At 43.4% G+C, this 12007-nt stretch overlaps 1 protein-coding gene across 1 annotated transcript; it reads left to right on the top strand.

Moving 5' to 3' along the window:
* Positions 1 to 8834: 8834 nt before the first annotated feature.
* Positions 8835 to 10298, top strand: MELLADRAFT_86089 (uncharacterized protein; the record flags this gene model as incomplete). The annotated part of the gene is made up of 4 exons (XM_007419370.1): positions 8835 to 9346; positions 9409 to 9488; positions 9551 to 9924; positions 9993 to 10298. 4 exons carry the CDS (start codon positions 8835 to 8837, stop codon positions 10296 to 10298), a joined length of 1272 nt encoding a protein of 423 aa, XP_007419432.1.
* Between the last annotated feature and the right edge of the window lie 1709 nt (positions 10299 to 12007).

Genomic DNA, 12007 nt, shown 5'->3' with positions numbered 1-12007 from the left:
AATGTGTGCTGACAGCTCGTTGCTCTGGGAATACCCTAAAGCGTATATGACTTGCCAATATCGCCCAGCACATGAAATCCTCATCGTGTTGGGACATGCCATGCACTCTATGCCAAACAACATCCAGCCAACAGTTGTTGCGGTAAATGCGCTAATGGCGTAAGCACCTAGTGATCAAAGGTGGATGAGATGAACGATACATTAATTAATGGTGATGACAAGATGATGAAGAAAATTGAAAAAACTGACCCAAGGATTTTTCTGGATCACTTCCACCACGCCAGCCACAACATCCCATCCAACCACATACTTGTTCATGTTCATATTCATATTCTTCAGCTTCCATTTCACCTTTTTTCTTTTTATGTGATCCGTTAATCTTGCATTCGTTCCGCGCCCGAGCATGAAGGAAGGCGGTTGAGATTGTATGATTGAATTGTTGTCGCAAACTATCTTCCATAGTTCGAAATCGGTTGCATCGAATTGCAATAACCAAGGATAAATCGGCTTTGTTGATGACTACAACAGTCCCATGGTAAATTTCTATATCTTTCAATTCGTCATCAATATTCTTTCGATCATCCGGACCATATCTAAAAATGAACTTGGTGTTTAAAGGGAGACCCAGTTCTTGAGCCAGTTGACACTTCAAAGCGGTACGCTTGCGGTGGAATCGGTAGTACGGACGTCCTATACTGCCTTTCTTCTCACGTCGTAGCTGGTATTTGATATGAGATGGTGAAGTCTTCGACTTGAAGTTTGATGGTTTCACTCCCGCGGCTAGTTGCGCAGCTCGGTTCCTTTGACGACCCATGAGCTGGATTGACCAAAAATATAAAGCACTTGTTTTGAGAAGGCGAAGTATGTGGTTGATGGTTTTCGAATTACTTACACTGTTCAAGTGATTCTAATCCTCCTTGGCGGGTTCGATGATGACAGCGGTTGTCTCTAAGTCTCAGAGTCAGAATGCCGTATGCCCTGCCCTGGTTCGTAGCTCAGAGTCCAACAACACGACAGGACAATCGGCGACTTCTGCTCTTCAACAAATAGATGTGACTAAGGTTTGACACAACTTGCGGCGTTCTAATCCTCCTTGGCGGGTTCAATGATGACACCGGTCGTCTCTAAGTCTCAGAGTCAGAATGCCGTATGCCCTGCCTTGGTTCGTAGCTCAGAGTCCAACAACACGACAGGACAATCGGCGACTTCTGCTCTTCAACAAATAGATGTGACTAAGGTTTGACACAACTTGCAGCGATTGGATACAAGGACAACCAGTTTGGAAATTGTATCTACATCGAAGGGGAAATCAAGGTAAGCTTTTGTTTTGTGTCATTGTAGTTGTGCATCATGGAAAACAATTCATACGCCAGGGGCGAGAACTATAATGGTCAGAAAATTCATTTTGTGAAGCATTAGAAGACATACACAATCAATTCGTTGAAGTTTAACAACTCGAAATGTATAACTTGAACTGTGGCTGTTGGATTTCCGATGGGTCGCAACATAAACTAGGAAGGAGGCGAATTGGCCAGCGAGTGTATGATGAGCGATGAAAGAGAAGATCAATTCGAAAGTGCTTGAATACAATGAGGTCAATGTAATTGGGTGAACGATGAGACTTAATGAAACTGGAGTCGGTAGTGAGCGAATAAGTGGACTATTACAGTTAGGAGATTCTTAAAACTTGGTAGACGGTGGTAGAGTGGCGAAATGACAATGTGGATGATAAGATAGAAATTAGATGGCAAGGGGTGACAAACTTTGGTTATAGGAGGACTGAGAAGGAGTTGAGCAAAGCCGAGTGAAGTACATAGTAATATTGATCACGTCGTGAAGGAGACCCTACAGGACGTGATCAATATAAAACACGGTCGTCATGTTACGTTAGGTTAGGTTAGGTCAATTTGGGGTTGGTTAGGGTTTATACTAAGTAGCGCGTATTTGCTGTATTGACGCGTTACCACAGGCGTTAAGGGGCTTAACGCCTGTGGTAACGCGTTATGGGGCTTAACGCGTCCAGGGCTTAGGGTTAGATGGGGCCATATATGCATGTATATTTCCTTGTACATCCAACTCCAGAGCGGACACTATGGGTACTATTTTGAGGGTTACAGGAGGTATAATCCTTTGAAGATGAGACTGTTTGCCAAAACAGCTATATTAAATGTTGTGCGCCTTGTCAAGTTGCATATAATTCATTACCCAACATTTAGCAAAATATGACATCTTCAAAGTGTTTGGGGATTGTTTCCTCCAGAGCAGACACTATGGGTACTATTTTGAGGGTTACAGGAGGTATCACCCTTTGAAGATGAGACTGTTTGCCAAAAAGTCTATATTGAATGTTTTGCGCCTTGTCAAGTTGCATATAATTCATTACCCAACTTTCTTCAAAAGTTGACATCTTCAAAGTGTTTGGGGATGTTTTGCACTTGAGCCAGAAATATCTGGACCATTTTCAGTGGTCCAGGTAGAATACCACTTTGAAGATGTGTTGTTTTTGGCCAAGGATGTATGTTGAACATTGTGCAACACACCATTATGCATATAGTTCATTACACGCAATGTTAAAAAGGATGACATATTCTATGTGATTGGGGATGATTTAAAGTGTTTGGGGATGTTTTGCACTTGAGCCAGAAATATCTGGAACATTCTCAGCGGCCCAGGTAGAATACCACTTTGAAGATGTGTTTTTTTTGGCCAAGGTTGTATGTTGAACATTGTGCAACACACCATTATGCATATAGTTCATTACACACATTGTTCAAAAATTGTTCAAAAGGATGACATATTCTATGTGATTGGGGAAGATTTGCACTTGGGCCTTATACACTTTTTTGAGTGCTTCACATGGGATAAGATAGTGATGTGGTGGAGTATAGGGTCAGAGTTGATAACCAACTTCGTGCATCACACACAGAGGAACGCTTTTCATTATGCACATTTTCTAGTCAGACCACATATTCAAGGTCTTTGGTTGGAATGTGTGACCCAATTTGCATCACCAGACATGGAACACGGGTTTTGATTGCACAGGCACATAATCCATGTAATACCTGGGATATGTGAGGATGGGATCCCACCTAGACATATGGGATGAGCGTCAATGCAAAAGTTTCAATAATGAAACTGGTGCATCTCCACATTCTTCACCCTTTATATATTGCTCATCATGTGTTATCTGCACATCTTGGCCATCTTATGGATAGTTCAGTCCACCACTGAAATCACCTGCAGTAGCACAATTACCAGCCAAACTGGTAATTAAAGACATGGACTTTGGAAACATGTCTCATAATGAATTATATGCAGCACTGCCATGTGCACAACTTTCCATATGACTATTGTTGCAAAAATGCACATCTTCAAAGTGTTATTCTACCTGGACCATTGAAACTGGTCTAGATATTTCTGGCTCAAGTGTAAAACATACCCAAACGCCTTGAAGATGTCAAGTTTCAAAGAATGTTGGATAACGATTTATATGCAACTTGACAAGGCGCACAACATTCAATATAGACTTTTTGGCAAACAGTCTCATCTTCAAAGGGTGATACCTCATGTAACCCTCAAAATAGTACCCATAGTGTCCGCTCTGGAGGAAACAATCCCCAAACACTTTGAAGATGGCATATTTTGCTAAATGTTGGGTAATGAATTATATGCACCTTTACAAGGCGCACAACATGTAATATAGACATTTTGGCAAACAGTCTCATCTTCAAAGGATTATACCTCCTGTAACCCTCAAAATAGTTACCATAGTGTCTGCTCTGGAGGAAACAATCCCCAAACACTTTGAAGATGGCATATTTTGCTAAATGTTGGGTAATGAATTATATGCACCTTTACAAGGCGCACAACATGTAATATAGACATTTTGGCAAACAGTCTCATCTTCAAAGGATTATACCTCCTGTAACCCTCAAAATAGTACCCATAGTGTCTGCTCTGGAGGAAACAATCCCCAAACACTTTGAAGATGTCAACTTTTGAAGAAAGTTGGGTAATGAATTATATGCACCTTTACAAGGCGCACAACATTTAATATAGACTTTTTGGCAAACAGTCTCATCTTCAAAGGGTGATACCTCCTGTAACCCTCAAAATAGTACCCATAGTGTCCGCTCTACACTTTGATGATGTCATATTTTGCTAAATGTTGGGTAATGAATGATATGCAGCTTTACAAGTCGCACAGAGTTCAACATTGATAGCATACAAAATGTGGATATAATTACAAGAAAAAAGGAGATAATGCAAATCAAAAATTGTCACCTGTAAGAGCAAAATCAACCTCCATTTCATCATCATCTTCCATCAGGACCAGGTTATTCCTAAGGCCGTATTCCAAGTCGTCAATGTTATTTCTCATATCCTCTTCGTCATGTACCAATAGATTCTGTTCAATTAGATCCAGCTCATCTAGCACTTGGGCAGGAACCGATGGGCAATGCACAGTACTTTCCCAAGTGCGACTGCACCTGCCTATCAAAGCAGTCCAATCCAATGCTAGCGTAGTAACGCTCGCAGGGACCTCATTTGAATAGGCTAGGGTTTTTTGAATTAGCCTGGGAAGGTGAGTGTGCCACACCATCCACGTCCGGCAAAATTGAAAGGTCAGCTCCTTATGCAAGGCCTTCAACACATTTTGACACGCATCCCAATTGGCTCTGCAGACGAGCGCGCTGGACATCACTAACTGCAATGGGCGCTTGTCTTCTGGACCACCATCAACCCATTCTGTTGGCCAACGATCAGCCTTGAAATTTTATGAATGTGTGTCAAAGATAGGGGATGAAACACTCACGCAAGTTGGTCATAGTCAGTAGCGAGTTGAGCTTGCCTTCCATTTCTATAGCTGACCGCATCATGTGCTGAACTTCACATGCTATCCTTTCAAGTTCTTCAGCAGCACTTCGTGCCGTTCGAAACGCCTGGATACCAACTTGCGTTGGAACATCAACGGCCCAGGGCTCATTGGGGTGCGTTAAATGGCCTATATTCCAAAACGAGTCGGCAATATCCATTGTCTTAACTTCTTCCAAGGTTGGAAGTCGTATAATGGGAAGATCGGGGTAATCATTGTGGTACTTGACCACATTGGTCTTGTATGTTGCATACTTCGTTGCCAAAGCCTTGTTTCGGGTGTCCATAACTCTCTTGAATCTGGCTTGTTCCGAGGTACCTATCAAACGTAATCCATGAAAAATGGTTCAACTTGAGAATCATGTATGCTTTACGCTAACCTAGACCTGGCTGATTCCATCTCTTTTGCCACTCGATTTTGCCTACAACAGCTTCATAAAGCTTCTCCTTAGACATTCGAATTCGCATGGTGAGGCGTGCTCGAGCGTCTGGAATAAAACCAACTTCAATCATTGACAGTACATGGTTTTAGTCGCAATCAATGATTTACCCTTTACCTCAGGCATATCTCGGAATTCATCACCTCCTAATTCTCCAGCAATATCAGCGATTGCTTCTTCTAGTTCAACAAGTGTTGACGGAAGAGCTCGCAAGGCGTCATGGTCGGCCTGAGACCTATTTGCTCGTCTTTTACGTCGCAGAGCCTTGAGTTCTTTGCTGAATGAGATACAAGTGTCATCAATATCGGTGCAGAACAATCGTGATCAGTGAGAAATCCTCACTGAGCTTCTTGAAAGTCTTCCTCGAGTTCAATCAGTCGGCCCAGTTGTTTCTTCAGTGAATTCAATCGATCGTCTCCAATTATTTCCGCTTGACAAGTTCGCTGACGTTCCCATTGGTCACCTAGATATTTGGCCGTCAGACCAGTCGCTTCCAGCTCGGCAAGCTTGCTACGGGCTTCAGATAGTCTCTTTTCAGCCGTCTTGAGCTTATGCACTGTCGACTTTGCTGTGTGATTCCATATAACATCAATATTACTGGAAAAGACAATCAATCAAAAGAAAATGGACACGATTACCTGCATTATCACGAGATAAGGCATTGTTATGCCGGAGTTTAAGATGCAAACAATCTACACGAAACTGTGGACTAGCCCACCGCAGCGGAGCGATTAAAGGTGACACCTTGAACCATTCACGTTCTAAGCCTTCGCCATCTGAGAGTCCCCACCGCGCATTAAGGCGTGGGTTGTATTGCAATTGGCAGCTCCATCGATGTACATATGCATGGAATGCACTCGTACCAAACATCAAACGATCTTGCGCTCGCTCGTCAACAAAGAGCCGGTTCTGAATCATCATATGACAAGCTGAGTCAGTTCGTAAAATACATATTTTACGGCATTGATTGACATACATTTATCACACCTTTTTCAAGGGTACAACCAATGTCATATAAGAGTCCCACTCCTGCCTTGTTAGTCTCGGTATTTCCTTCAAGAATCGCAGTGAACAGTTCGCCCAATAGTGCGTGTACGAAATGAGCCCTACCAAGACATAGGATGACAAGTCAGTAAGGAGAGTATTGAAAGAATATTGATATATGTATGAGCTCACTTTTCACCACTTCGGATGACATTAACCATTTTCAGCATGTGGTCATGTCGGCATGCCATCCCAATCAAGCCAGTCTCTTCACAACCTCGCCAGCTGGAAGCATCACGTTTGTCAGCTGCTGCCGTGTGTTGTTGTGTGCAAGGGTCCTATAAAGAGGGTGTAGTAGGTGAGGCATCCATCTTCGAACAACAGCTGGAGAAGAAAGAAATACCAGTTCCACTTCAGCCCTAGTCATTCTTCCGGAAATGGCAGGCTCCCATTTCGCCACAGCTGCCGGTTTCATAAATAAAGAAGGCATGACAACTGGGATTTCGTCAAAATTTCGACTAGCTGATTCCTGTCGTCGCTGTTGGAAGTTGCCATCAACGCAAACTATGTATTGCGGTCCAGTCTGGACCCCCGAAGCACCAGCTGGGCCAAAACACCTGGGGCAATTAGCCGCGAGTATTTGCAAAGGAGATAGGGCAAGGCTGCGTTTCTCGAGCTCTTCTATGCCTTTGAGGATCTGTCTGTAACACGTTATTGCACCTGTCAAAGGAACACGCCACAAACGAGGCTGTTAGAAGTTACATGTCAGTGATTGTATTTTACTCATCAAAGACAAAAATATCACCTCATAGGTGCCAGCAACGAGTATCAGCGGATTGAACGCGTCCAAGAATTTGTCAATCATCAAAGCAAACGGTTGAATATTTGAGTGGCAATATGCCCATGCGAGGTGATATAAGCGAAGGAGTCGGAGGGAAAATGCAGTCTCAGGCTCCTTAGGTGTCCCTCCCAGATAACCTCGGTTGATCAACCTAACTTGGTCAGGTATGCACTTGCAAAATTCGACGTTCAACTTGCATCGAACTGAAAAGACGATTGTTCACATCAGAACTCAATCCCAGTTACTTTCTGAATCAGAGTAAAAGCCTCACAAATCAAATCCACCGTATCGACCGCCCGTGTACGTTTGTCTCCGTCACGACAGGTACATAAAATCTGGTCATTAAAATCGTGGTTCCATATGGCATCATTACCCCAGTTTGAAGTGCGCTCTGAGCCTTGCATAAAAGCTACAAAGGTTGGTTGCATTATAGACTTCCACTCTGCATCCTGTCGAAGTCTATGATGCTTGTATCGATCACCTGAGATGAATTGAGTGAAAGTAAGAGGTTGTGGTTGAGGTTCATCACCAATGTTGATAGCCTCGCCATCGTTTGCGTTTGGATCTGCCAAGTTATCGAAGTTATCGAGATTGTTGATGAGAATTTCTTCGTCTGTAGCCGGAGGGTAGGCGATGTTGGGAGTGGGTTGGGGGGGTTTATTGAGTGCTTCGACTATCTCTTCGCACCTTTTCTTTCCCCAGGTGATCTTTGCTTTGTCATTTTCAGCTTTCTGGATAGTGGCCGGGGTTGTTGGAGGTCCCTTGCGTTTTGTAATTCGGCCAGGGCAAGATATAGCACGACCATTTATTCCCATTGGAAGAATTTTTTGTGCCAGGAAGACCACAAGAAGGAAAAAAGAGCCGGGTGAAAAGGTATGTACAGAAGATCCAATCGAAGCTGTTCCCAATTGGGCAATAGTGGAAATGAAACTAGTATAATTGAATAGGCCCGCGCTCATGTCCACAGAGCGAAGGGATTTTGCAATGCGCATTGTTGACCACACATATTTGACAAGAGAGAGTCAAATGACTACTGGTTGGCCTCAGCGTTTGGTTGACATCATCCATAATCTGCCACGTTGAAATGGGAGATGGATTTACCAAATCAACCATCTTCTCATTGAATAAACTCTTATAGGAGTTGATATTCATCTTGGTATTCTACCGGCCGGTCCCTATAAGACTTTCACATGATTGAGTCTTTCATGGTCGGCGCTTTGATTTGAGAATCATAGGCGGTGGTCTTCCGTCGGCGTCACGGGAATTGGTATGCCAGTGTGACGAAGTTCTTACATTAACAACATTGAACAAAAATATGATCCTTGAAGAATAATCTAAGTGTGTTCGATTGCATCAAACTGTCATAATCACGACAAGCGGAAGCTAGCGGAAGTATAATCCTTTTTCAATGGTAAGCAAGTTTTCGAAAGAAACTACAACATACATTTCAAATACACTTTCGACTGTATATCAAGTATATGTCAACTGTGAGTGACATATTCACTTACATAACCAAGCACATGACATGAGTACACGACATGATGTTATCAACAGATTTGGTACCGTCATTTCGGACTTATCAACAGATTTGGTACCGTCATTTCGGACCAAAACACTGACCTCTTATTCCAGTTCGAATAGTGAGCAAAAAACTAAAGCACTGATTGCACGCCACTGGCTTCTATCACATCAAGATGCCATCAACCGCCAAACCACGACGAGAAACGCGTTCGACTCGAGCTAAATCTCAAGGCCAGTCATCTTCGGCCCCACCTCCTGGTCCTAAACGTCCTTCTAAACGACGTCGCCGCGAGTGGGACCTTACTCAGGAAGAGATGGATCTGGATCCGGATGCCGATAACAATATCTCGGATCCCAATTATCTTCCAACTCCATCTGCTACACAGCAGCCTCCCCTTCCAACGGCATCTGCCACTCAGCAACCTACCCTTCCAACCACCACATCCCATCGGATCACCGATGATATCAAACTCTCTGATATAACTTTGAAGAATTATCAGGCAGCGAAGAAATCTTGGCCCGTTGGACGGATTCAAGCACAGTTGGCTCGACAGCGCTCATCAAATCATCAGCTAAGCGCGGCTGTCATTGCCGAAGGACAGGCCGTTCTTCAAGACCTGGACCACACCATTCACATGATTGCGATGGTCGCCGGTGTGGACATTAGCAAATTGAAGCGGGCCTTGTATGTATGGTCACTATGATACATGTCGATCTATTTGTATGCTAACTATGCTTGCTTTGCAGGGGATTGATGGGTGGGACTCATGGGGAAAATCCGTGGCACCGGTGGTTGAGCTTCGCACTTGATGCTAATAAGGTGGCAAGTAAGTAGAGTCCACCTTACTCTATTTCAACAAGATAAGCTGACACTGTGGCTTCTTTTCAGTGCCTCTACGGGGGGACCCCAATTCCAGCGACATTCTCACATGTCGAAATCAAGCAAATTCGATTACTTATCAAGCCCTGACCGACGACGAATACGCCGTGTTTACATCTAAGGTCTTCTACGCCCTTGGAGGATACCCTGACTACGGTGCAATTACCATCACTGAAGATAGCAATGCCTTTGGTGACAGTTCGATCCTGATACCTGAGGTTCCGAAACTTAAGGAGGAAGAGGAACTTTTATATCGGCCAATTTATGAGAAGCTGGTAGACTCGAAAAAAGTGGAAAGGGATCGGAAGTTGAATACACCCTCTGCATCTTCTCAAAAACAAGAAAAACAATCTCTTCAATGTATGAAAAAGATAGCCCAAGAGGTGAGTACCACGTTTCTTATTTTCACTAGTTTGTCATGTATCTATTCTATATTGATGTATGTTTGTAGCTTGCTCGGTACCATCACCTTGTGGGACTGGATTATTATGTAATTGCATGTAGCAACAGTTCCTCTGGTGAAGGTTGGTGTAGAGAGTATACGTCTCGGGATGAGATTTCCACTTGGGTTGAAACCAAGGCACACCTTCAACATGTTTTCCCACTGTATTGTCAAAATGCAACGACAATCGACGAAGTCAATTCGGTTGCAGCAACAAGCAAGCCTTCTGTTACACACAAAGCATCAAACAACAAATCTGACACCGATAAGAAGACATTGGGCGATATGTTGAATCGATTATTAGGTGTGTATTAAACCAAGGTTTTGGTTTATTTTATTCGTGTATAGTCTGTGTATAGTCAGCTGACTTGTGACCTAACCCTATCTAGCTCAAGTCGGTCATGAGAAGAGTTTTCCAAAGGTGGCTGATCCAATTGGTGCTTTGAAAGACCGCAAAATCCCAGTGACCATCGAACGCGCCCAAGATTCGAGTATGCTTGAAGTCGATTTTCTCAAGGGTTTCACAGGAATGAATGCAAAGGCCCGACGTCATTGGATAGACGATATCAACAGTGGGAAGTTCAAGGTGAAGTTGATCGAGAATGTTCCTAGTGAAGCACTCATAGTTAGTGAAGATCTTGCTGCTGGACGTCATGATGGTTCCAATGGGCAGGAGGATGAAGGAGTAGTTAATGTGGGGGAGAATGCTCCATTGTGAGCGATGGATCGTTATTAGATAATCTTAGTTGTTGTGTAATCCATCGTAATGATGTAAATTCCCATCGGGAGTGTCTTTTCAAAAAAAAATTAAAGATTGTTGAAATGAGAAGACAGCCACCGAATTTATCTTGCCAGTAATGTCTGGTGTAAAGACAATTAGATTGTATCTTAATTACATTGGTAGTTGTCTGGGGAGACCTTTGGAGAATCGAGAGAATTTCATACAGACACTAGGTCTTAGTCCACGACTCCACTGCATCTTGTTTGAGACCTCATTCTCATCTTTTGGACGTTTGGTGAGGTTTTCGGGTGTGCATTGGGCCATGTGGCCTTCATGGCCGCTCAATGAGTGATATGTTATTCTTAAATCAAAAATATAATTTCATTGTTGTCGATTTTACGCTACATCAAGTATGTACAAATCCTGTTTGGTCGTGATCAAACCGTAGTCAATTGACTGTAGATTGTGAAATGGCCTGGCATTGATTGATCATGATGAAAGTTCCGAATCCAGGGATTACTTTTGGTATAGTCGATTTTACGTATGTACATATCATGTATGTTTGTTTGTGATCGAACTATCTTAATTGTGCTTGGTAGGGTGGGATGAGGTGGGTTTAGGGGTGGGTGGTGTGTGGAGACGTGTGTGAGAAATGACTTGTTGTTTTGAAACGAAATAGATGTGGAAGTGGAAGTGTGAATAAGTGTGAATGGGACACTGATGCTATGGCCGGGTTGGTATGTGGGTATGTGGGAATGTTGTGGAGGTGGGTGTTGGGAATGACTTGTCGTTTGGAAACGAGAGTCATGTGTAAGTGTGAATGGGGGACACTTGCCGCTATGCGCAGCTTGGTAAGGGGGAATGTGGGAATGTGGGAATGTGGGATTGAAGATGTGGGTGTCATTGGGTGAATGAAGCAGACGTGTCTGAAAGGGACTTTGGGGGGTCGTGGGGGTGTTGTGTGAATGAGATATGTTGGGCTTGTAAAGTATTGGGGGGAATGGGTGAAATGAAGAGGCCAGACATCTGGGTCTTCTGATAAGACACATGCGGTACGAAGCCGTATGCTTTTACGCAGATGTCACGGTATTTCATCGTGACATCTGTAAGCTACAGGTGAGGGTATTGGAGGCAATCAATTTGCACGTCATTGCGTAAAAATGCCCAGATTTTAAACGATCATTGAAACAACCAGTAGAGGTTAGGAGCACAGCATTCGCGTAAGAACCTTCATTGCCAAAACGCCGAAGTTGCAATCCGGAAAAATATTAGTTTATTGAGTGAAGTATCCAAACAATTTCAA

This window comes from Melampsora larici-populina, assembly GCF_000204055.1.
Source record: "Melampsora larici-populina 98AG31 unplaced genomic scaffold MELLAscaffold_170, whole genome shotgun sequence".
Taxonomy (NCBI): domain Eukaryota; kingdom Fungi; phylum Basidiomycota; class Pucciniomycetes; order Pucciniales; family Melampsoraceae; genus Melampsora; species Melampsora laricis-populina.
This window is presented reverse-complemented; position numbering and strand designations above follow the sequence as displayed.